Raw genomic sequence first — 27,492 nt, 5'->3', positions numbered from 1 at the left:
AAATCCTGTAATTAAAAACATTTTAACTTGATGTAACTTGGCATTTTCTGAATTTAGTTGATTATTGAGAACTTTCTTCATTTGGCTCCTAATTAACATCTCTCCTGGGTAAGGCTATATGTTTGAAAAGCCATTGTTTAATGAAGAAACATAATGGAACAGTGGCAAATGGGTTCAAAAGGAGGTGAAATATTTTTTAAGAACACTCTAAATACCATTGTTAATGACATCTCAGTGTCAAGATTTGGGAGGGAGAAGGGTAGAGATTGATCTACTATGCAGAGAAGAATATAAATGAATCAAAGACATCGACAGCAGGAAATAATAAGTTTGAAGAAAGGAAAAAAATAGATGGTTCCTCAACTAAGAGGCACTTTAAATATAATTGGTATCAAATGGCCTGTGAAATAAACAGATGAACAATTAATGGTGTTCACCTGCAATGGTATTAATTTGAAATATTAAGAAATAAAATCATTTCTTCCACAGGAAGGACGTCCAAAACCACATTATTTATATGTAACATAAAAATGTCTAAATCTTGAGAGTTCACCTATTTCAAATATTATTTAATGCAATAGAATAGTAAAATAAAAGCAAAAAATATTTGGAAGTCTTTGTAGTTAATTTGAGCTAGCTACATGCCTCCAATGTATGTATTTTGCTGTTGAACTTGTGTTTGCTTATGAATTGTTTGGAGTCTGTATACTTTTATTAAGGATGCTCTTAGAGCATGTGTTAACTATGTCTAATTTGATGCTTTGGTACCTAATATACACAAGTCTTTTTAATTTCTATTTTTGATGATTCTATAATGATGTTTCATTTGCTTTTTTGATCCTGATGAGAAAAAAGGGATGAGTAATGTAAAATATGAAAATTATTCTATTAGTAAACAAGTGAGAGCCAAGCATAAATTATAGTCCTTAAAATTTTAACTAAAACTTTTATCTCAGTGTTAACTCACCTGTTAGCTCTAGTTATATAAACCCATCATATTATATAATTAGAGAAGGGTGAGATTCTCTGTGAGAATCATGGTTATATATATTTAAATGTCCAAACGTCTATTTTAGCACGTTATATTTTGAACATTACACACTCTTGGACTGCAACAGTACTGGCAATTTGTGATGAACAATTTTAAAAAGACACGTACTTCATGACAATGCCACTTGAATGAACCTGGAAGAAGTAAATTGCATGCATCCATAACTGCGTTTCAATCTTTAGTTAATTGGTTGCTACAGCAGCTTTGATATGAATCTAACTGATAAGTATTTTAGAGCCTTGGATTTTCTTTCACCAACTATCAATTACTTTAGAAATTATATCCCCCTATTTCACAGAAATAAAGTAAAATAGAAAAAAGAACATAAATGAAACTAGGGCCAGGAAAAATATAACTTAAAGTAGAAGTTCAAAATCAGGAGAGGAATTAGAAGGCACACATGGAGATCTAGGTCTTTGCATAGATACTAAACCTGAGCCATGAGTTTTTTTCTGAACTTCTACTCGGCCAAAACACAAAGGAAAATGCTCTCATTTAGAGGTGCCCGTTATCTAGTCACCCAGAGGAAGAGACATTTTCCTGTCCCTTGATTCTGGACAAAATTTATCACCTAGGATTTCATACAGGGGCCACTGAATGATGTAGTGGGCATAATATTCCTTCAGAAAATATAATACCAGGTTATTATTGGTATAATAAAAGTTTCACCCCCACTGCTATGTTAAGTTGTGGAGGACTTTTTTTTTTTAACTGGAAGTTTTATTTCATTTCAATGGACATTAAAGTTGGCCTACTAAATTAGAAAACTAAGGAAATTCAGGAATGAGTTTTGAGTGAAAATATGGTCTTCAGAAAAACTGTTCTTAACAAAATTCTTTACAATAAATAACTCTATAAAAACTTAAAATTGGTCAGGTGTGATGGCTCAGGCCTGTAATCCCGGCACTTTGGAAGGCTGAGGCAGGGAGACTGCTTGAGCCCAGGAGTTTGAGGCCAGCTTGGGCAACATGCTGAAACCCCATCTCTACAAAAAAAATAAAAATAAAAATTAGCCAGGTGTGGTGGCATATGCCTGTTGTCCCAGCTACTCAAGAGGCTGGGATGGGAGGATTGCTTGATCCTAGGAGGTGAAGGCTGCAATGAGCCATGATCACACCACTGCACTCCAGCCTGGGCAACAGAATGAGACCCAGTTTCAAAACAAGAAACAACAACTTAAAATCAAACATTATTGTTTCATAATCAAACATTATGCAGAAGAAAAACTTTGCAAGCCTGATATTTTAGAGACAGTGTCGCATGGATAAAGCCATAGGCATTTACAATTAACTGAAAAAGGCAAGCAATGCAATGCCACTAGATTAAGTTGTTAAGATACCAGTAGGGAAGCAGTCAAGGACAATAAATAAATAAATAAATACATACATAAAAATAAACCCAAAGGACAAACCAACCTAACCTAAAAACAAGCTGAACTTAATAGCTTGCATTTCAGAACTGAGGCCATGGAACTGTAATATTGAGAAAAGAAATACAAAGTAAATACCAAATACGAATGTCAGGTCAAAATAATTTTCAATAAAACAACATCAACAAAAAAACTTGTTAACGCTCAGATAGATAATTTAAAAGTACCTGACTGTTAAAAAAATTAAGTTACAGAGTACACGTCCAAATACCCTAAAAGGGTCACCAGCCCTCATAAATAGGCTTTTAAAAGTTTACTTATTGAGGGTATATGCATGACATACATTTTCCAGGGAATTTATGATTCTTTAAAAAAGCAGGGAGTGGGGTTGAGGGTGGGGAAAGTAACTCAAAGTTCTCTAAAATATTTGCAAGGTTCTCTTTACTCTTTGATGGTTGAAGAATTTTCTGAAGAAACTCAAACAAGTAATAAGAATTAAAATCCATTGCATGAAATACGAATTAGAACAAAGTAAAATCATTAAAATCCTTTGCCAGTATAGTTACACCAAGAAGTTACATCAAGCTGTAAACATTTGTTAATTCAAATTCATGTATATTATATATATATTTGTATATGTAAATATATATATACACACTTTTTTTTTTTTTGAGATGGAGTCTCTCTGTCACCCAGGCTGGAGTGCAGTGGTGCAGTCTTGATTCACTGCAACCTCTGTGTCTCCCAGGTTCAAGGGATTCTGCTGCCTCAGCCTCCTGAGTAGCTGGGACTACAGGTGCGCGCTACCATGCCCAGCTAATTTTTGTATTTTTTTAGTACAGATGGGGTTTCACCATGTTGGCCAGGATGGTCTTGATCTCCTGACCTCAGGATCTGCCCACTTCAGCCTCCCAAAGTGATGGGATTACAGGCATAAGCCACTGCGCCCAGCCCTAATTCACATTTTTAATTGTTTATAAATTACTGGTTTAAATGATTACCAAAAAAAAAAAAAAATGTAGACAGGTCTCAAAAACTTCAAGAGTTCCACTAAAAATAGATGGTAAAAATTAAATGTTCTACTTTACTTAACAGTATTGTACCAAGGTTACTTTCTTAGTTTTGTGAATGTTCTAAGGTAACGTAAGATTTTTATTTTATTTTTTACCAAAGTGCTTATCAGTGAAAGAAATTCAATAAGGGATCCAAGAAAACTTGTTTCAGTATGTAGCTTTCTGATGGCACAGCTTAGCCCAAGGATAACAGTCAAAATATCTCTGATGAATGGATATTCTGCATATTAGATATTGTCTAAATTATCCTGGCAAGCATCACTTTTCTTAGCAGGGCCTCTGGTAAGTGCCAGGATGCAGAAAGTTTGAGACTATATTCTGCAAGGGCTTACGATTTACAAATGCCTGAGAGAAGTGGTCAATGTATACTACTATACAAATCTAGCTATTTGCACTGAGATAGTTATAAAATGCAGAATTACATGTAATTATATCTATTTTTATCTGCTGTACCTTTTCTTTTGAGTGCGGTTTCACCTTTCTTCCCTTTTCCTTCCTGAAGAGATTCTTGCTTACCATGCGGGGCTTCTAAACAAAATTCAACACACAAAAATCATTGATGATTTACTTCAATAACCTGGGCTATATGATTGTAAGCAAGCTAATGCTATTTCCCATAGGTAAACAGTTACATTTGTGAACTGCATAAAATGGCTCCGGTCTTAACTTTGAGTTAAAATTATCCTGAAGACAGACTATGGGCTGAAACTTCTGGAATGATAGCTCTAATAGCAGCATTATTCTGTCACATTGAGATGTTTAGTCCTAACTTTAATATGAACATTTGGTAGTGGATTTGATCATAAACTCTTTAATGGAACTAGCTGTGGTGTTTTTAAAAGATAATCACAAATCCACTTGAAGCACCTGGCTGTATTTGGATTTATTTCAACTGAATGTGCCTACACAATAAGACAACTGTATCTGTCATAAAAATGATGCCAAAGCCGGGTACAGTGGCATGCACCTGTAGTCTCAGCTATTGATGAGGTTGAGGCTAGAGGATGGCTTGAGCCCAGGAGTTTGAGTATGGCCTGGGCAACATAGTGAGACCCTGTCTCTAAAAATTAAATAAATAAATAAATGAAATAATAAAATAAAATAAAAATGATGGCCAAACACTTTGAAGAAGAGGTAAATAACCACATCGTTTTGATATGTTGCGCCCTTGAACTTCTCTTGGTCACACGCTTTGTTGCCTTGTGACTTCTACATTTTTTCATTGACTGTAATTGTGATGCGAAGAATGATGTGAGTATATTTATCTTAAATTCCCTAGGATATAGTTCAGAAATATATTGGAAGGGAGAAATTGGAAAACTGATGATCTGGAAATGTCCCAATTAATGAGTTTGTTCCTTGAAAAATAATTCACTACATTCTGCATTACTTACCAAATAAATTTAATTATTTTCCTCCCTTGGTCCTGGGCTATATTTTTTTCTTCATTTTAAAGGATGAACCAGTATGGCAATTCAAATGCCTGTGATGGACACAGACTCCCTCTATCCTATTTTTTTTTTTTTTTTTTTTGTATTTAGAAGTGATAGTTATAAGAATATATAAATGCCTAGCAGATCTCACTTACATTTAAATATTATGGACATGACAACCAAGATTCCATAGAAATAAGACAAGTGACTTTGTTAATCTCTCTAAATGAATGTTTAAAAATCCAAACAGTTGACCACTAAATTTGGAAGAAAGAGAGGGGACGACACGGAGGGAGGGAGGGAGGAAGGGAGGGAAGGAAGGAAGGAAGGGAGGGAGGGAGGGAGGGAGGGAGGGAGGGAAAGAAGGAAAAACCTAAATAGAAGTATAGGTAGTATTATTCTATTGTGCCATACTAAGAACTAATTCTCAATTAAATAGTGACAATTGATACTGCATTTGACAATAGATCCTTCAATAAAACATTAACTATGGAGTTTTTCAAATTTAATCCCAAGTATAATGGAAGCAAATATAAAATATGGAACTGAATAAAATATAGAACAATTTTTTTAACAAAATAACTGTTAGGATTCAATGTACTACACCTTCTCTAGCCCTTTTTAAAAATTTTGTTTTGATTTTAGTGAATAATTCCTCTTTTCATCTCAACTTCTGCTGAAGATTGTAATTAGATGTTTGAGTAGGGCATGTTCAGAAGCCTCAGGTTTTCAGTTCTAAAAATGTTTCATTTTGGAAAATTTGTAAATTATTTACACAAAAAATTTAAAAGACCTGTGATAAATGTTCCTCTCTTAAATTGCCTAACCAAGCTTCCCTGAGCTGCAGGGGCAGTGCTGTCTGCTCTCCTGCCCCATCAATGTCCATCACAGTGAGGTTGGCTGGCAGCAATTAGGACTCTGGAGATTAACCTTTCTAAACATGCTTAAATCACAGGCACTAGCCCTGACCTTGGTGGGAAAAAAAAGACAAGTACAACCACTCTTTAAAGCAACAATAGATTTATTATTTCTTCAATGCACAGTATTCAAGAATACAATTATAAAATAGCAAACGAACTTCAGAAACTTAAAGACTGAGCTGGTCCTGATCATAAGCACTAGAGACTGGTTTCAGGAAATGGCTCAAATATATAGATACTCTTGACTAGAGCAAACTGAGGAGGAGCAAGAGTTGTAGAGCCATAGCTATAGGTTAAAGGACCATATTAGATAATTCCAGGCTCACCTGACCCACTGTGAAAACTGTCTCCCCAGTTCTTTTTCTTTTTTTCTTTCTTTCTTTTTTTTTTTTTTCTGGAGGCAGAGTTTCACTCTATCCCCCAGGCTGGAGTGCAGTGGCGCCATCTCGGCTCACTGCAACCTCCGCCTCCCAGGTTCAAGCAATTCTCCTGCCTCAGCCTCCCAAGCAGCTGGGATTACAGGCGCCTGCCACCACGCCCAGCTAATGTTTGTATTTTTGGTAGAGATGGGGTTTTGCCATGTTGGCCAGGCAGGTTTTCAACTCCTGATCTCTGGTGATCCAAAGTGCTGGGATTACAGGGATGAGCCACCACGCTCGGCCTGTCTTCCCCAGTTCTAAAAAGCATTTTAAATATTTCCATTTTCCTCCAGACCTCTGAATTGTTTTTTAAATTTCCTAATGAGATAGTGGGAAAAGGGTGTATATTTAATTCATGTCTTTGTGTTTTATTGTTGACATGATAAAAGCATTTTTCAGGGTTTGTGTATTTTGCCTGTAGTTAAGTTCTAATTTCCTGGAGTGAAATGGTCTTTAATATACCATAAATATCTTACTAAAGTCTTCAAAATTTTTTTGTTTAATATGAATAAGTTTAATTTTAAAAATTCAGACCTATCTCAAATCTCCGTAAGACTATGGAGTTTAGAAATGTGGTCATGACACAGTATCAAAGATACTTAGGTAGACATGGTGTAACTGCACAGTCAGCCATTTATAAAGCTGAAACTAGAAACCAAAGCCTCATTTGTTTTATACACACACACAAATAGATACTGACACTCTACCAATATCATGCATTAAACAATTAAGCACTTCACTTTTGTCATTATATTTATTGTCTACCACTAAATGCTAGACTTATGGTCCTTAGGAGTTAAGGATCTAGAAAAAACTTAAACTAAAAATGTTCTCTATCTAGGCTCTTTATCTCTATGTCCATAAATATATGTTTACTGAGATGGCAGGAGCGTGTTTCTGTACTTTTATAATCACATAGTCCTGAAGATTTACAATTACATATAAATTCTAGTTCTATTGGTTGCTGTTAATTTGTTACCTTATTCTGGTGGAAAACCAGCTATAGTCATTCTTATTTTATTAAGATGCTCTTACTCATTACATAAATCTAACTCCGTAGTTCAGCAAACAGACGTGTATCCTCTTGATCTGCCTGAAGTTACCTGTTGCTCTGTGCCTTTTTCTCTTCTCCTCTGTGATCTTACTCTAATCAGTAGACCTAGGCGTGATGACTCCATGTCTCCTCCTACACAGCGAAGAAGCTGGACTTTGTAACAACTACGCGTTTAGCTACTCCAAGAGCTTTTCCACCTCCATCTGAGTGTAAAGCCTTGTTTCATATGATTGAAGTTGCCCAAAGTCTGAATGTAGATAGACTACAATTTATAATTCTTTACTGAGTAAAATTAAGAAACTGAAAAACAGGATTATAAATCACTCTGTCAATCACCTGATTGAGGTTTTCCTTTTGCAGTAGGAGTTTTTGAAGGCACATGATGAAGATGAATTTCCTTCTCTTTTTCTGGTTCAGGAGGAGGAGCGGGAGGAGGTGTAGGAAGTGGAAGCTCAGCCAGGGAAGCTGCTGCTTTTTTCTCAGCTTCCTTTTCTTCTAATTTCTTCTCAACTTCAAAAGGATGATAAGAATTGACCCTCATTAGAGACTCTAGACATCTACTATTTCACTTGAACCAAGAGAAATCTAAATTAATACAAAACACTCTTATGTATTTAAAGTTAATTCATGCTTTTGGGCTTTCCCTTAAATCTTCTAGTCCTTAAAGCTAAGATTTCAAGTCTTCTCTCCCTTGTCAGAAATATGGTTGCCCTTGCCTCTTGATGGCAGTGGTGGTAATGTTGATGGGTAGTGGTGGTGATGATGGTGTAGTTGTGATGGTGGTTGTGGTATTAGTAACAGTGGTGTTGACTGTGGTGGAGGTAGAAGTGGTGATGGCTGTGGGGAGGATGGTGGTAGTCCACGGTGGTGGTGGTGGTAGTGATGGTGGTGGTGGTGATGGGGGTGGTGGTGGTGATGATGGTGATGATGGTGGTGATGGTGGCAGAGGTAGAGGTAGTGATAGTGGTAATGGTGCTGGTGATAGTGGTGGTGGAGGAAGAGCTGGTGATGGTGGTGGTGGAGGGAGGTGGTGATGACTGTGGTGGGGATGGTGGTAGTGGTAGTGGAGATAGAGGTGATGATGGTGGTGATGGTGGTGGAGGTAGAGGTGGTGATGGCTATGGTGGGGATGGTGGTACTGATGGTGAGTAGTGGAAATAGAGGTGATGATGGTGGTGATGGTGGTGGAGGTAGAGCTGGTAGTGATGGTGATGGTAGTGGAGGTGGTGATGGCTGTGGTAGGGATGGTGGTAGTGATGGTGGTGGTGGTAGTGGTAGGTTGGAGAAGAGGTGATGATGGTGGTGATGGTGATGGAGGTAGAGGTGGTGATGGGTCTGGTGGTAGTGGTGGTGGAGGTGCTGGTAGAAGTGATCGTGGTGGAGGTAGAGGTGGTGATGGCTGTGATGGGGATGGTGGTAGTGATGGTGGTGGTGATAGTGATGGTGATGTGGGTGGTGATTAATGAGTGGAATGGTGATTATTGGGTGGGTGATGGGGTGGTGGCTGGCATGGGGTGATAAGGTAATAATGGTAGTAATACAGACTGATAAAGGGTTAGCAAGTGGGTGCCAAATGTAAAAGTGATAATCTGGAAGTAGCTAATAAAGATGAAGAGAAAAATAAAAGATTGTTTGAAAATGTCCAGTGGGAAAGCAAAATGAACAAGTATAAAAAGACTGTAAAGGGCAATGTAATACAAGAGGTGGGGTGAGGAGGAAATGGAAGGGGAAAGAAATGTGTATCACTAACTTTAATAAGTGAATACAAAGCACTTAGAATACTGCACAGTACATACATCCTCAATTAAGCCTTAGCAATTCATTAATTCCTGCAACAACCATTTATTGAACCTGAATTATGCCTTGAAGAAAAGGAAGGATTACAACAATAAAGTAAAACTACTATTTCTAATGATAATAATTATAATAATATTGCAAACAATAATAGTTCTGATTGCTGGAGATACAACAGTAAAACAAAACAGAAAAATCAATGGCCTTATGAAGCTTACATTCTAGTGGTAGGAAACAAACCATAAATATGATGAATAAGTTAATTTATACAAGAGTTAAGATGGTGATAAGTGCTATGGAAAAAAAATAGAACAGAGTAAGGGAGACCAAAGTGTTGTGGGCAGCTTCTTACGTTTTAGACAGAGTGCCAGGGTGAGTATGCCCAACCATCAGGTGACGTCTGAGCAAAGACATGAAGCAAGCCAGGGAGTGAGCCTTGTGGATTTCTGCTGAAAGTGTGTCCCAGTCAGAGGAGATGGTTAGCCCAGATGCCTGGAGGGATGGAGCATGGCCAACTGGAGTCTTTCTAGGCTCCCATCATTGTGATGACCCTTTGCCTTTCGTGATGCAGTTTCACCTTTCCTGGCACACCTTCCCTGACTGCCCAGTCTTTCCATCCCTTCACACTGCGGAGGCCCACAGCTCTACTGAATGTACCACTGGCGATGAATGCCTATGTTCTTGCACGGCTATTTCTCTTTACATGTGCTCACTCCACCCTTGGATTACTCTTTTTAATTCAGCAAGCCAGGAGGTTTCATTCTATTAGACATTCTTTCGAAGTGGAAATTCGGGGTTTTAGTTCTGATTTTTAAAGTAATTCATCATTATTGTTTTAAACATCCAAGAATTAAGACAAGTAGAAAGGGGAATTGCCTGTTAAGTCTCTTTAAGTCCCATCTCCTTCCCCACCATCAAGTATTATATATGCTGCCCGACTCTTCTGTGCGTATGTATTTTAATACATAAATACGTACACTTTCCTTAAAAGAGACTATTTTATATGTAACCTGCTTTTTCCTACTTAACAGTATATTGTGGTCAGAATATAGAAGTACCACATTCTTTTAGTTTTTTAACTTAATTGGGATGTTTAATACAGAGCACCGGGCTAGGTTAATGTTTATTTTTTTAATGATTAAACAACTGTTAATTACCTGTTTGAAATATAAATCTTAAATAAGTGATAACTGAGTCTATTAATGTAGTCAGTGATTATTAGAATGCAAACTCTTTAGGAAAATGTTGAAGTTGAGTCTAATAGTTGGCAAAAACAAACTGATTCTAACCCGTAACTTCAAGCCTTTATGGGTTAGAATTGGTTTGTTTCTGCTTCCCAACCAAGACTCTGTAAGATTGCTATTCTGTCAAATGACATGTTAAGCCTCTTAAAATACTATATGATTGTTTTTCTCTTTGAAAGGTTCATGCTGGTAGTTTTTGTAGTAGGCATTTAGATGTAGGAGCTTGTCTTTCTAAGTGTGAGCTCCTGGATATCCATGGTGATTGTGGTTTATGTCTATGGGCTATTTTAATGTTAATTAATTGGTACATTATGGTAGTTAGGTCACAAATTTAGTGACAGGAGACAGTACGCTATCAAGGCAACTTTAGAATCCTTTTCACACCATTAACTTTGACCATTTTTTACTATACCAAGAAACTGTAGTTGCCAATATAATTTGGGATAATTGATAAACAAAAAGGAAACATTTATTTTTCAAATCATGTCTCCAAGGTAAAATCCCAGAGGAAATATGACATTGGACTGAAGTTAAAATCTCTTTCAATAAAAAGCTTCAATAATAATATAAAAAGTTAGTGGGCAATTATCATTGGTTGAATGAAGGAGGAAGGAGATCTGTGTAGTTTTATTTGTGTAAGATAAAACATGAAAGCAAGTTAATATATAATTAATAATCAATTTAATAATAAACCTGTAACAAAATAGGTGGATTTGAGAAAAAATGGCCTAGTGTGTCCATCCTAAAAGAAGAATTCACATGGTTTCTTTATAACGCTAAAGCTAACAAAGTAAAACCTTGCCTTTATCTACAATATCCCTAATTTTCATTAATTTTACTTAAAAATATCTAATTAACAAATAAAGATTGCATATATCCCGAGAATAAAATGTGAATTAATATCCTTAAATTTAACTCTGCTGGGTTTTTTTTTGTTGTTGTTGTTGTTGTTGTTTTGACATGAAAACAATGTTTTCAGAGCGATGGTCTCTTTTTGATTAAAATAAGAGAGAAAAATCTTTTATTCAGAAACACATACAACAGAAAGCTAAAGACAGAGGCAGAACACACTTGTAGATAGTATAAATCCAAAGATAAGAAAGAACTTTTCAATCACATCTTCCTTTTGCCCCAAACGCATTAAAACCACACATTTTAGTTGTCTAAACTCAAAACTATAAACAAATGTAAATACCTTTATTCTTTTTTTTTACTATTTCAGTCGTAAGAATTTCTTTTACTTTTTCGCATAAAGATTCCTTATCTATTTCAGCATTGATTTTTATCAAAATATTTTCTGGCTCTGAAAACCATTGCTTCAATAAAGGCCAGTTGTCCAAGAAGCCTATAATTCTGCAAAATCAAAATATGATATGAATATCTCATACTGATCAAAAGATTAGAATGATATTAAGCATAAATTATCCGACATGCATAATGAAAAGATAGGCTGCCAATATAATTGCATCTGAAAAATAAACAATGTTATTTATTTTAGATTAAAGAAGAAATTACTTAATGTCATCAAGACATATTTTTTGAGATGTATGAGAGTAAAAGAGGAAAATGTCATTGATTCAGGAAAACTTTTAGTGTAAGTTCAGATCTCCAAGTGAAAATCTAAGAAAACATCATCTGTGCTCGTAGTAGAATAACTCTGAACTCTCTTTGGATGGTAGCTACAGCCTGATTCACCTAGGCCATCTATTTTTTTCTCAGAGATAGAAATTGAAGAGATCTTTGAGTAAGTATAGTCGGTTTAGACTTACATACTTTACTCAAAAGTGTTCTTGGAATAATTCTTGAAACTTTGTTTTTCTTCCTGGAGAGCAGATAGCCTTAATGTAGCTCAAATTACTCTTCCCTGGTTCATTTCATATTGTTAAACTTTTCAGGGTTTCATAAAATTGTCTAATTTTGTCTAAATTTCCCTTTCCAATGGCAAATTGCACACAACCAAAAGAATAATTTTATTTTAGCAAAATAGAAGTAGTTTACAGTCCGATGCCTACCTTTTTGAAGTTCCTTCATTGTCACCGGCATTTCCTTAAAGAGTGCTGAATTAGGATTCCATATAATTAACTTATAAGTTCATGTAACCATAAAGGGAAGTATTGCCTGATTTAATTCTTCTTTTTTCAGACTATAATGACTTGCGCTCTAAATATGAAAGCTAGCACATAAATATTTCACTAATTATCAAAACTACTTAGTTTTCTTTAACCTGTTAAAGACTGAATGCTAAGAAATAGATATTCTTCTAGGTCTGATGATTCCAAAGTGGTTGTCAATCTATTCTAAAAGCATGAAACAAGAAGCAGAGCATTTAGTTCAAAACTAACCTATGTTGTATCTGGTCTCTTAAATTTTGGTCTCCACCCTTATCTTGATTTTCAGCAGCTACACGTTGACTGATGTCTTCGTGAGCAGTTTTATAGGACAATTCTTCAGCTATGGTATAAAATTTATTTAATTAGATAATTTTCAAAACCAAAGTTGCTACTTACTGCTAAAATATACTGATGAAAGATGCCAAACAAGATAGGGTCCTGTATTTGGTACAGTGTTACTTAAAAATATTTTAAAAGATGTTGGGTCCAGTGTTACTTAAAAATATTTTAAAAGATGTTGAAAGAGTATAGTTTTGAGATAAGAATTTGATTGTGTTTTTGGAAATTGGGGAAAATGAGTAAAACATTAAAGAGAAGCTGTAGTTTCAGTGTAAGGATCTCAGAATTGTCTATGATAGACAAGAATGAAAAATGATGGGTCATCATGAATAACTAACTTGAAAACAATTGGAAAAAATAACACGGTGATGTAAAAATTAAGACGAAAGAACAAGGTGGCGGGAACGTCAACATAAAAATTATTTCTTGATATTATATTGCAATATAATAAAATTATTCTGTTTCTTTCTAGACTTTATGATCTCCCTGCAGAATAGACATAAAGGAATAGACCCAAAGAGACCAAAAACAAACAAACAAAAAAACCAATCGCAACAGCTCTGATTGAGTCCTATTCTGGATTAATGATACAAAGTCCAGAATACTCACCAATTTAGAATAAATAAAAAATCATAAAGAGGAAAGAAAACCTTGAACTAGATTAAAAGAAATTAGAATTACTCAATATAAGAGAACATTGAATAGTGAATTATTAGAGTTCAAGCAAATGAAGAACCCTCACAGGATATAGTAATCGGTTGTTCTTCATCTCCATTCATAACAGAACAAGGTGAAATGAATTTAGAATGCAGAACGATGCTTTAAAATGATTAATAAAACCCAAGGATCACATTGGAATAGGTGACTGAAGAAAACTGTGGAAGTTCTCTTCTTGGGAGATGCCCATGCACCATCTCATGGTCACTACCTCGCGGCTGTCAGGACTTCAGTGCACGGATTAGCATTCTTCTCTGTCCAACCTTCCAACCCCTCAGCTCCAGGCAGTGCTCCTTCCCCTTCCCTTCACTCGTGGTACTCTGTACCATGGCCACTGAATTTTGTGATCACCCTGAATGGCTCCATCTTTGCAATCTTAAAGACCTATACTCCTACCACAAACTTTCCAGCTCTGGTATTGTTGATGAATCTCTTCACTAGCATCCAGTCCCTACATTCCTACCTCCTTTTTTCCCAAATTTATCAGCATTATCCTGACTTCACTTTATGCTTTCTAGCAAACCTAAACTGCATGAATGAACACTTCAAGTTCTCCCTGCCTCTTAACAACTCCAATTTCTGTGTCTTTCTGCTGTACTAGCCTTAAATGATATCTTTTTTATTTTTTAAGGCTTATGCTGGTAGGCATCTTTGAATAAAAATACACAACCTTTATTCTCACTAATTCCCTAGCTAAAAAAATCAGTTGAGCTCTTCTATATATATATATATATATATATATATATATATATATATATATATATATATAGACCCTTTTCTAAAATAAATAAAGAGAGAAATAAAAAAACTAAAAAAGTAACAAATATCCTGTGGCCATGCCTCCTTTTTCTTCTTTCAGAGATAAACTTCTTGGGAGTTATCTCCACTCACTCTCCATCTCTGTACCTCCCACTCACACCTCAACACACCGCAATCGTTCCTTCTCTCTCCTACCCTCCATGAAATGGCTCACATACCAGTCACCAAAAATGCTAAAGGACACATTTCAGTCCTTATTTTGGCTTGTTTATAATACTTATAGGTAAAATTTAGCGTATAATTCTTAAAAGCTCTTATATATATTATGTCATTTAATACTCAACAAAAGCTTGTAAGTGGGATTGAGATTCTATAATTGGCTCCAAATTGCACCGTTCATAAATAGTAGAGAAGGGATTTGATTCCAGGCAATACGACTCCAGGTTCTGGACTTCTTTTTTAATTTTTATAGTCTTTGTTGCATTATACTTGCCAAAAAATGCATACACTAATATTCATCTCCATGAATTAATGAACCGAAGACAGTCAGCACCCAGATATACAAACATTATCAGTCCCAGAAGCCCTTTCCTGTTCTTTTTCAGTCACCATTAACCACAAAGGGTCAGTATTTGATGCCCTGAACTCAAAATCTGTTTCTATTCTCACCAGAGGGTGAACATTACTGTTCTGTCTCAGGTTGACCAATGGCTAAACAGTGGAGGCAGCCACCTCTTCTTCCATTCCGATGTAGACTTTTACTCTCACAATGGCCATTCCCGGTCCTTATGCCCCCCAGTCTCCTGCCCATTGGCTTTGAGTCTGGATCACTTACCACAGCCCAGCCCTGGCAGGACTTTGTAGCCCACATCGCTGTGGATGTAGCATGTTTCTCTGTGATGATGTTCTTCAGGTTTCTCCATAGACCTCGAACCCCATGCTGCACCTGACCCTAGTGGCTAGGCTCCCACTCAGCCTAGGCTCCTGCTGGTCTGGAAGGGGGATTACATGACACATTTGCCTTGAAGATTTGTCCTCCTTTGGCTTATGAGACACTACTGTCCCAGGCTTTCTTCTTCACCATTAGCTGCTGCTTCTAAACACTTATTCCTTTGCTCTCCCCAGTAAATTCTGGTTATTATGTATAGAGCAATATGATTTTTTTGGAGACAGGGTCTCACTCTGTTACCCAGGTTGAAGGGCAGTGGTGTGATCATACCTCATTGCAGCGTTGAATTCCTGGGCTCAAGTGATCCTCCCACCTCAGCCTCCCATGTAGCTAGGATCAGAGACATGTGACACCATGTTGGGCTAATATTTTTATTTTTTGTAGAGACAGGGCCTTGCCATGTTGCCTAGGCTGATCTCAAACTCTTGGGCTCAAGTATTTCAAATCATCTTTTTTACAGTGTGGAAATTGTCTCAGCTGGACAAAATTTACTTTCATTTCTAAGAACAGGAATCATTTGCATTACTATCAATTTCCTACTATTTATAGCGTTATAGAAGAGTTGAGTCAAAACCAATGAAAAACACAGACCCTTATAGAATCAGGCATCCCCAAGGGCCCAAGAGGCAATAGTCAGCCTTGTAGTAAAATGATGTGCAGGTAATCATTTGTCGATTTCAAAGTCTTCCATCATTTTTCCCTGATGTATTTACCACATGCTTATTATCATGTGCCAGATTCTGTTCTAAACATGTAACTCTGATCTCATTTAATACCCACAACAAAAAAATGAGCCATTTTATCATATAGGTTGTGACACCAAGGCTTAGAATAATAAAGTAACTTTCTCAAGGTCAGATACGTCGTATGTAAGAAAGCCAAGGTTCAAGAAGTGCTTTTACCCATAAGTATATAATTTGTGGAATGAAGGATTTTTTTCAAGGTTGAAAAATAGTTAAACTATGAATTTTTGCAAGAAGATTTAACCCCATCATGTGAAGTCTTCAGCTGACTGATACCTGCTCTTCAGAGTTAATACTCAGTCCAAGAAAAGGATGTTATCAGATCCTTTCTTACAGCACAGATGTGGTTTATGACCCTCAAGAGGGTGACCCACCAAAACATGCTAGACCGCCACAAAGCACTCCTCCATATGCGCACGTCTCAAAAAAACACCCCTATGACAGGGGAACTCCCAAGTTGATGGGAAGGTTCAGTGAGATGCTACAGTTGGACTGCAATTCACTAGTTCCAGGCTTTGTCCACAGTGCTGAATGCTAACAGTCAGAGCAAGAGGCAACTGTGCTCAGCTAGATAATTCTTTGATAGGCTGAAGTAGATTATTTTGTACTCACTTATAATTGTAAATGGGAGTACTCACTGATTCAAAGAACAAATAAAGTTTTCATAGTAAAAAGAGCATCAAAAAAGGTGTCCAGCTTACCTATTATATCCTTCATGCGACTCATTGAGGAAGTATCTGAAATGTCTAATAATATGACAAAATCAAATGCAGGAGAGGGAAGAGGTACTTCTTTGGAAGTCGCAGGATCAATAGCCAATGTGGATTTTTGTGCTTTTTTTCTCTCCAGTTCTGTGAGGTTTCTATTGTAGCCTGTAAGAGCTTCTTCCAGAAGCTGTGCTTGGTTTAAAGTCATTGGAAAACCATCTAGGATCCAGTGCTGATTCACAGGTATCTCGCTAAATTGAAACAGGACAACTCATGAATATTTTGTTAGACACAAATACTTTGGAAATTATATGATAAATCTTTCCGTTTTCTTTCAGCTCCACAATAACTTCCTACTGCATGAATTTCATTACTTTATAGCTAAAAGATTAGGCTTACTAATGTGCCACAATCACTCCTTTGCTTAAAATACTTTTGTGAATACTTGCTGCCCTCCAAATCTATTCCAGAAGCTTTAACACATTAAAATTAACTGGCCACACCTGTATTAGTCCCTTTTCATGCTGCTGATAAAGACGTAACCAAGACTGGGCAATTTACAAAGAAAGAGGTTTAATTGGACTCACAGTTCCACAAGGCTGGGAAGGCCTCACAATCATGGCAGGAGGCAAAGAGGAGCAAGTCACATGGATGGCAGCAGGCAAATCGAGAGCTTGTGCCGAGAAACTCCCGTTTTTAAAACCATCAGATCTTGTGAGACCCATTCACTATCACGAGAACAGCATGGGAAAGACCCGCCCCCATGATTCAGTCATCTCCCACTAGGTCCCTCCCACAACACGTGGGAATTACGGGAGCTACAATTCAAGATGAGATTTGGATGGGGATATAGTCAAACCATATCAACACCTTATTTCTCTATAACTTGTTGTCTCTTACAATTTTGCACCATTTACTTCAAACAAACTCATCTCTCAATGTTATGTGAGTATGAATTGCATTTTCTATATTGTTCATAGACTGTTCCTCCTTTGCACCTCAGTTTCCTAATTTATACAATGGGGTAACATAACATACTTCATAAGGCAGTTGTGAGGATGAACTGAAATGATGCATTTTAAAAACTCGGCACAGAGCTTAGCACATACTGGATACTTGTACTGCCAACCTGGAGAGCTCTTCCTATCCCACCCAAGCCTGTGTAGAGTCATAGTATCCTGATCTCAGTTTCTCTGACTTTCACTTTGCCATGCAAATGGTTATATTTCTCTGCTTAACACAAATTCAAGCGAGTCTTTTAAAATCTCAGTTAGATTATAGGATGCTGAAGTGCAATTGGGGTTTTGCACTCAGCACAGTGTCCTCTTTAGAGAATGGGTGTTGAATAATTATTGTTTTAATTTGCAGCTGGAAAACAAGGTGAGAAAGGCATAAACTTAGACTGTGTTCTTCTAAGCCCTTAAATTATGCAAAATTGTGTTTTTGGCCTTTGGATTCAAACATATAATTTCATTTATTTCTGTCGAAACTCATATTAAACAATGGAATCCCCTTTCCAGAGGTTTCTGAGTCTACTCTGGGGCCTGCATATGATCCTACCAATAATGTAGCAAGGAAGGAGGGGGAAAACAGAAGTTAAAGGAAATTTCATTACTTGTGCAAAGTCATGAAACTAAAAATCACCCAAATCCAATGATCTTTCCATAGTATCAAGCTATCTTCATGTCACTGTCTATTTCTCTCATTAAGTTATTAAGAGCAGGAAAAGACTTCAATTTGGTTTTATAACTTGTCTAGAGCTTGGTGAAGCATTCTGCATAGAACAAATTTGTTGATTCATTGACCTAAGATGGGAAAGAGAATTTCCTTAAGTTCCTTCCTCCACCCACAGTCACAGGAGCCACTTCAGAGGAAGTGGGAGGTGAGGGCCACCCTTGTTCAGCCGTAGTGTGAGGACATGAGGTGATGGGGAGTCAGGAGACCTGGACTTTGGCTGGGGCTACACCACTAGCCAGACATATAACTGGAGTACCTCACTGAACTGTCATGTGCCTCCCTTTCCTTATAGAAAAAATGACGGATTTAGAGTGGATCAAAGATTTCACACTGATGACTGTCATCTGGAGGAGACTTAGGGGCAATGAGGATAGTGGTCGTGGAAGGAGGGTAATGGACTTCTGACGATGGGGTGTGGAGGTTTCAGTTCCACTGAAACTAAAGGGAAGAACTGCTTTATATCTGATACTTTTCATATACATTATTCTTTGGAGCAGGAGCAAAGAATCCCATGGCTGAAACATGCTTTACAACACTTCTGAGAAATGTTACAACTGTTAGAGTGAGGTCCCTCCTAGCTCTGGGCGGCCCTGTGATCTGATTTCTAGACACATCAGCATTGAGAAGCAACTTAAATCTTTAATGTCATCTTTTAAGAAAACACTAAGGGAAGTCCATTCCAGATGCAGAGTAGAACTCTCAGTCCTCCTTCCTCATCTCTCTTGGTCTCACTGGTTCCACATTCCACATCTCACTACTCAGTTCTGCTTCCTTACCTACTTCAAGTTGTCCGCAGCTCTTTCTCAGGGGGCTTTTTGACAGGTTTATCCAGCCTACTTGGCCTTCTCTCTTTATTACATTCATCAGCCAAGTCTCTATGGCTTCTTTTTTCCCCGTGGTCTGTGATCACACAATTGAGTGTTTCCCTTGGCTTTTCCAATTACTCAATTTCTCCTTGAATTCCCCCCAGGTAATAGAACCTGACTTTATTCATATCTGGGTAAAAGAAGTCAAGCTTGGTATGGGAGAAGAAGTGGAATATAGGCATGTAAATCACAAAATATATCTATCTTTTCATTGCTATATATTTTATTATACAGATGGGTGAAACTTATGAGATATTAAAACAAAAAAATTTCCATATTATTCTGGATACATCTTTGTGTGATAAAGAATATATTAAATAGATAAGAAGAAGAAAAATGCAGTACATACTTAATAGCATTTACCATGATGTCAACAAGCAGCACATCAGGAATGCTCTTTCCTTTCTTCAGCAACTGTTCTGATTTTGCACCAAGTTGAGCACGCGTAGTGAGCTGGGAAAATAAACAAGAAATGACAGAATATGGCTAATTTAAAAGTCAAATTCCAAATGTTTGGAGGAAAAGTCAATTAAATGACCATGCTCTCTGATGATGACACTGATCATGTGGCACAGTTGGGGAGTCAGGGAAGCATTTCCGGAAAATGTGTGCACAGAATGTGAGGCTCTTCCTTCGAGGCTCCCTCCCTTCCAAGATTGTACTCTTCAATTGCAGCTGCTCTTGTATCCCCAGACTTAATTCTCTAATACCTTAAAGCAGAAAGATTGAGCTCTCTGCTTGGGCTGTAGCCACTCATGCCATGCAGACAGGGGCATGCCCTCTGGGGAAAACTCATATAAACATGGCCCTTGCCCAGTGAAGTTCTCATCTTTCCATGGTCAAATTCCACAGATTTTCTGCCTGTTGTTTGCTGCTTGCTTGTTTGCTGTCTTCTTTTAGCCCTCAAATAATTATCTTTTCTATTTTGCCTAGTGTTTATACTTGTTATTTGTAGGTTAGTCCAATACAAGCTACTCAATATCACTGAAACAGGAACTTACTTAGAGTCTATTCTTAGCTCAGCTGCCAGAGTGAGAATGTTATGTCAAATGGTATGGCTCTATTCCAAGCCCTGTTAAAATTCTCCCTTTTACTCCAAATGTCCCAATAATTGCCTGAGGGCCTGACTGACCTGATTCTTTTCCTTTCTCATCCATGTCTCTAACCTCATCCCTTACTAAATACTCTCTGGCCCAGCTGGCCAGGCACTTTCCTGCCTCACTATCCTCACAGCCTGGAACACTTCCCCCGATTCAGTGGGCTGGTTCTGTCACCTCTTTCAATCTGCTTAAGTCTCCCTTTCCCAAGGAGGCCTGCCCGATGTCATAAGGTGACCAGCTGTGCCTCTTTCACTGCCCTTGGCCTGTGCTCCTGCTCCCCTTGCTCCACTCTATGTTTCCTTTTCTTATGATACTCATCATCATCTTCAATTTCATACTTATCTCTATGTTCATAGTTTATTATGTCTCTCTCCATTAGAGAGACATAAACACCACAAGGGCAGGGAATCCTGTCGTTTGTATTCACTGATATATCCAAGGTATTAAAACACTGTACAAAACAACATATGCTCTTTGAATTGAATTGAATATGGAATTTGTGAGATTTTAAAGTCAATAAAGGTAAATATAAAACATACTTATCCTTTCTGCTAATTCATATTTCAAATTCACAGAGTAAATAAGTCTCCTTTTCCTGCTTTTTCTGAACCCATTTCTCTCCCATTGCTCATCTTGTTTACAGTTTGGTGTATATCCTTCCAAAACTTTTTCTATCTTTAAGCACTTTTGAAACCTAAAATATTATAAAACTGTTTTTCATGATAAGATGCATAATAAAAAAATCAAATGTAATACAAACAATAAAATTTCACTTGATTTAATCTGGTCATTTTATTTGATGACCGATTAGTTTCCATTAGCAGAAATAGTGAGTGAACTGTTGTAAACATTTTTTCAGGCATTAATAAAAAAAATTCTGTAGAGTCACTAACAAGAGTAAAGATAAATTCTGGAAAAAATATTAAAAGGTAAAGAGGGTATGAGTGAAATAAAAGTCATAAATTAAATGGTAAAGATTAAATGAATTTGGCCTCAGTCTAAAATTTTTAAAAGCACATATTTATTACCCTGGCAAAATTGAAGAGTAATTTCCACTGCTTTCAATATGAATATTGAGAATACAAAGAATGCTAAGTCAAGTCAGATGACCTAATATTATATCATCAAATTTACTTTGAAATCAAAGAAGAACACATTGCCATTTCATTGCATTTGAAGACACTCCAAAACGCCATTAATCATGACATGTTTTATTATGCTAGTAGCTAAAATTAGATCATAATACTTACTTTTAAGAAACTATCACTGGATTTGATTTCTTCAGCTTTTGGTGTTTTATCAGCATTAGCACCTAGCAATAGGAAAAGCGGTAAAAACAAATTTCTGATATTTACACCTAACAACCACAGTAGTATTTGACCATCTATGGTTTTGGACATAAGGGTTATCAGATCCAGCTATGCCTGAGATACTCAGAGGAAGGAAGTAATAGAATCACCACAGCATAGCTTTTACCTTCACTCACACCATTAAGATCCTGGCCACTATGTGTCTTGGTGGTTTCCATCCCTCCCTATCTCCCTCCCTTCCTCCCTCCCTTCCTGCATGATCTGAGTTCATAAAAATATCGTTAGGAATACTTTAACACAGTTGGGGGTCGCTTTTCAGAAGACAGTCAAGTTTTTCAAAAAAATGTTAAAATGTTATTTTTTTACACTTTTATTTTCCTGGATTACCAAGTTATAGATAAATGTCTTAAAAGCAGATGACTCTAGAAGTCAGAGGTGTTTTAACTTAAATTCTATGAAAAAAAGAGAAGTTTTAACAGTGTGTTTATAATTACTTAGACTAATGTATAATAAAATATGTAATAAAATACTTATAATAGTTTTAAAAAATCAACTAAAATTATCTCTTAAGAAACAGATAACAGGAATAAGGGACAGATAGCGTCCTCTTAAGAAAGGAAAGTCCAACCTCTCTGGAGTGTTGTATGCTCATAGTAAACCTGGACATTGTTCAATGGTAAAGGCAATAATAATGATAGCACAGGAGGAGCTCGCTTCATGCTAGAATATGAGGAAGCTATTTAATATGGCAAAGCCTTCACTAGCACATACAGGAAAAAATATTTAATACTTAACATTGTTTTCCTTCAATGGTTCTACAAAGGAGTTGAAGGACTGCAGCCCAGATCCCAAGGGAGATAACTTTTTGTTATGTTTGGGAAACTTAATTGTATTGGCAGTGCCCAAGGCTGAGAATAAACTTAGGAACCACTGTGCATATAGGTTAAAAAGACCAGCCCCTAGAGTCTTCTGCAATACAATAAACAAAGCAGGAGTACGTTTGTAGAAAGCCCCAATTGTACTCATACACACAGTCTTACACACAGGTGAGAATAAGAAAAGACTGTCTGTTCCCTTGCACAAACAGGAAGAATGAGGATGATTTATTCTGGCTTCTTTCATAGTAGCAGCAAAACTAATTAACCATTTGAAGGAGACTCAAAAGATTTTCTTGTAATTTTCATCTCATCCCCAGTTGTACGAAAGAGTGATCTTGCTCCCTCTGTCAAATGGCCATATGTAGACAACTATATAAAACTCCCTTTGGTTCTTGTTTATTTCCCTGAAAGCATGTTCGTGCTCACATATATGTGTTCTCATTTTTTCTCTCTCTAATGTAAATAATAGATGATTTGTTTTGAGATCTTACTAAGTATCGTTTCACCTTCTGTTTCTGGTAATACTTCATTTGAAACTGGACCAGCTGAAAATATATTTTGTGGATCCTTTGGAGAGAAAACAAACACAGGGAGGGATTTTACCATTGCTATATTTTAATAATTCTCCTAATTTTATATCTATAAGTAAAGGTTTGAGAACAAATACTTTTTATCTATAACATTAATGATTTTAAAGGAGATTAAAGTTTCAGTCCTAAATTCTTATTTCCAGAAACAAACAAGATTGGATAATTGCACTTATAGAAATACACAGTAACCTGTGATGTAATCTGTCTTTTGAATGATCTTCCATTACTATGTAAAATATGCCCATTACTATTTTGAAAAGATAATGGAACCTAAGGAAAGGGTAGAGTTTACGGAAAACCATCTTGAACAATCCTAGAGATGTCAGTCATAGCCATAGGGTAATTTAAAAAAAATGTACATTGTCTATTACTTTATTGATTAAAATATAAAGATATTTTATGGAAGAAAAGAGAGCCCACCATGAAGAAAACTTCTCCCAGTTATTTTCAAAATTAATTGTTAAATGACATTTATTTTTGCAGGCTATGCAAATGATCTGGATCAGATTATCAGCTAATTCATTCAGTTGCAGAGGCAGCATAAGGTAGAGAGAGGAAAGAGTAGTGGACTTACAATCTGGAACCTTAATCATAGAGAAGCCATTGACAAGCCTTCTGACTCCAAGCAAACCAATTCATGCTTAGGGTCTTTACTACATGCTCTGTAGAATGAGGGAGCTGGACTACATCAAGGATTCTGAAGGTGGGGCTACATTTTCCTATTTACCCCTCCACCCCAGGAATCATTATGCAATAATGAAATGAGATGCAATATTGATGGGAATATGATACAGGTAAACCTTTCAGAGAGCCATCCCCCAATTGAGATCTACTAATGTATATCAGGTGTCAGCATACTACAGCTCATAGACCACAAAGGCCTACCGACAGTTTTCATACAGTTTCTGAACACCACTTCAGCAGTTGACCACTGTGAGACTGGAGACAGAGACTGGAGTCCTCCTCTACCTCTGTACCTGCTGGGATTCTACATCTGCCTCAACCACTGCCCAGGGCCAGCATTGGTCTCTGACTATACACTGGGGACTTTGATGTTGGCAACTGCCAGAAGCTGGGTGGGAGATCTCCGTGCAGGAGTTGGTGACTTCTTGAGTTCCCGCAAAAGAATTATATACCACCCTCCCAACCTCCACAATTCAATCACTTCACCCACCCCCACTTACCAGCTAGTGGCTCTTTCATCGGGAGAATGGCTCCAGCTGACGGCTACTAGACCCAGAGGGGGCCCATCACACAAGATGGTCTACCCAGACAAACTGGTGGGAAGCAGGAGTTTTCTCTCTTGTTATACAAGTACCCACATAATATCCTTGATTTTACCTCTTGGCCTCAAATTTATCCTAAATATTTAACTTAAATATTTATTCTCTAGACTTTTGCAGAACCTAAAATTTTACTTTCTGGGTTTGTACAGAAGAAACTTCTGGTCTAGAAGACGTTTTAAATTCCATCTAGCTCCAAATCTCTAATGTGCTAAGCGCAGAAGAGAAAACTAGAATCACACTTGCCTGGCTTTCTTTAATCTCCTCCTGCAGAACTGGTAGAGCATTTTCTTCATCTTTTTTCTGAATTGGTAGAACCTCACTGACTTTTTCATTGTCATGAAATGCTTGGATAGCTTCTTGGACAAGAGTGTCAATAGAAAGTATCCGCATAGGAAAGTCTAAAGTACAAAATATAATCTTATAAATAGCTTTTCATTTGGGAACTGGAAATTGTCTTTATGTGCTGGTTTTGCCCTATAACACTATCTTTCAGGCCCACTAGAACTGTCTTTTGGATCAAGCTTATTTTTTGTTGGTTTTGTTTTGTTTTGTTTGAGACAGAGTCTCACTCTGTGGCCCAGGCTGGAGTGCAGTGGCGTTATCTCGGCTCACTGCAATCTCCGTCTCCCAGGTTCAAGTAATTCTACTGCCTCAGCCTCCTGAGTAGCTGGGATTACAGGTGCATGCCACCACACCCGGCTAAATTTTGTATTTTTAGTAGAGATGGGGTTTCACCATGTTGGACAGGTTGGTCTCAAACTCTTGACCTCAGATGATCCACTCATCTCGGCCTCCCAAAGTGCAGGGATTACAAGCATGGGCCACTGCACCCAGGTGGATCAAGCTTCTTTTTAAAAAATGTGATAAGGCCTGGCGCGGTGGCTCATGCTTGTAATCCCAGCATTTTAGGGGGCCGAGGTGGGTGGATCATGAGATGAGGAGATTGAGACCATCCTGGCCAACATGGTGAAACCCTGTCTCTACTAAAAATACAAAAATTAGCCAGGTGTGGTGGCACGAAAAAATAAATCCGTCTCAAAATAAATAAATAAATAAATAAAAATAAAATAGATAAAAATTGTGATAAAATTCAAACAACATAAAGTTAAGCACTTCCACCATTTAAAGGATACATTTCAGTAGCACTTAGATATTCACAATGTGTGCAACCATCACCATTATTTTGTTCCTGAAATTTTTAATCACCCTGAAAGGAAATCCCAAATCAATTGAGCTGTCACTCTCATTCCCCTACCCCTGCCTCTCACGTCCAATAATTCGCTTCTTTCTCTATGGATTTGCCTATTTTGGATATTTCATACAAGTGGGCTCATACATTATGTGACCTTTTGTGTCTGGCTTTTTTCACTTAGCATAACGTGGTCAAGGATCATCCATGTTGTAGCATGTATCAATATTTCACTCATTTTTATGGCTGAATAATCATAGCCTGGAAAATTATAAAATTTTTGATGATAGAGATTTCCCAACATATCAGCAATGCTTCTTGTATGGTTTTTTTTTTTTTTTTTTTTTTTTTTTTTTTTTTATAGACATAGACATTTGTAGCTACCGTCAGTGTAAATAGGACCTAATGGCAGGCAGAGCAGGAGAAAAAATTCTACCTTTTTGTAGAGACCTTAAAATGGTAGTTTTTCCACTTAATGTTTTCCCCAGAAAGCATCCGTTAACAGCAAATGAAGGTAATTCAGGTGTTGTTGATTCTGCTCGAGGAGGAAGAGATTTTTCAACTAGCCTGTGAAGAATATGGCCCAGTATGCAATTGTTGGAGGGTGGTAAATTGTCAACCATTTCTTCTGGTAAGGCCCACTCTCCAACCATGTTCTGTAAAAATAACAATCAAATAAACAGAAATATTCTGAAAAGTGGAATTTAGGTATATGAAATATTTAAAAGTCAAAAGTAAATCCAAATCATAGCCAACAAAAGCCAATCAATACTTTAATTATATTATAAAAATGAGTAATAACATTAATAATAGTTTCATAGTAGAGGGCAGAAAAATGCTTCCTACATAAAAGCAAAAAATAAAAATAAAAAATAAAAAATCTTAGCTTATGAAAGTGAGCATATAAATTGAGACATTTTGTAATCTAGGTTGAATATTAAGACATTTAAATTGATGTTATCACCAGTAAGCAGATAAAAGACAGTAATCATTTCTCTGCTATCTTATGCAAGTATTAACTTTATTTTATAATATTTTAAAGTAATAAAGATAAAAGAGAATTTTCATGTTCAATATCTCTAAGTCTAGCGTGTTTAACTCCCATTTCATTCAGGTTTCTTGATGAAATGATCAAATGATTAGATGGAGAGAAAAAACACAGTACAGATCACATTCTCTGATTTGCATGTAATATAACTAGAAGTTGATTTCAGAAACATAGAAAAAAATAAGTATTTAAAATGAAAAGCATTCTTTAAAAATGATTCTTGTATGAAAGAGGAAATTGAGACTATAAAGTCTAAAAGGAACATTAAAACAACAGATTTATTAAAAATATGGGGTGGGATCAAACTGTACACATAGGAAAATACCCCTTAGCCTAAAATGCCTTGATCGAGGTGCGGCGTTCAGTAAATCAGTAGAGTGACTAGAGTAAATAATATTCTATTGAATATTTCAAAATAGCCAGTAGAGAACCATTCAAATGTTCCTAGCATAAAGAAAAGATAAATGTTTAATACGACAGATATCCCAATTACCCTGATTTGATTATTACATATTTTATAAATGCATCAATACATGTGTTTATTATGTATCAATAAAAAAATTAAAAAGAAGGAAAATAAACAAAGTAGACATTAAAATCAGGAATAAAAGTAATTTTAAAATAATCAAACTGGGAAGAAGAAATTTGTAAAAATAAAAATGGAAATTAATAAATTACAGAGGAAAACTATCCAGATACACTTTATTGATAAAATTCTAAAACTTATCCTTATTAATAATGATAATGAAATTTCTACTACTTTGACACAAAAGTGAAGAATAGCAAGTATCAATGTTGTAACATAA

The 27,492-nt window shown here is 36.6% G+C and overlaps 1 protein-coding gene across 5 annotated transcripts in view; it reads right to left on the bottom strand.

The window, feature by feature from the left end:
- SPEF2 (sperm flagellar 2) overlaps positions 1 to 27,492 on the bottom strand; it is a 203,019-nt gene that overhangs the window by 96,508 nt on the left and 79,019 nt on the right. For 4 of the 5 annotated variants that reach the window (XM_017959489.3, XM_017959487.3, XM_017959490.3 and 1 more), the window contains 10 exons: positions 26,075 to 26,294; positions 24,693 to 24,847; positions 23,065 to 23,140; positions 21,636 to 21,697; positions 19,635 to 19,738; positions 16,677 to 16,933; positions 12,700 to 12,808; positions 11,553 to 11,710; positions 7,656 to 7,829; positions 3,947 to 4,021 (listed from right to left, as the gene is read on the bottom strand). In XM_017959489.3, the coding sequence (XP_017814978.2) occupies positions 3,947 to 4,021; positions 7,656 to 7,829; positions 11,553 to 11,710; positions 12,700 to 12,808; positions 16,677 to 16,933; positions 19,635 to 19,738; positions 21,636 to 21,697; positions 23,065 to 23,140; positions 24,693 to 24,847; positions 26,075 to 26,294 (1,390 nt within the window). The remainder of the gene's footprint in view (positions 1 to 3,946; positions 4,022 to 7,655; positions 7,830 to 11,552; positions 11,711 to 12,699; positions 12,809 to 16,676; positions 16,934 to 19,634; positions 19,739 to 21,635; positions 21,698 to 23,064; positions 23,141 to 24,692; positions 24,848 to 26,074; positions 26,295 to 27,492) is intronic. The other variant, XM_017959488.3, reaches the window with a different exon arrangement.

This window comes from Papio anubis, chromosome 5 (genome assembly GCF_008728515.1).
Source record: "Papio anubis isolate 15944 chromosome 5, Panubis1.0, whole genome shotgun sequence".
NCBI lineage: Eukaryota > Metazoa > Chordata > Mammalia > Primates > Cercopithecidae > Papio > Papio anubis.
The sequence above is the reverse complement of the archived record's forward strand: the minus strand, read 5'-3'. Positions and strand labels throughout refer to the sequence as shown.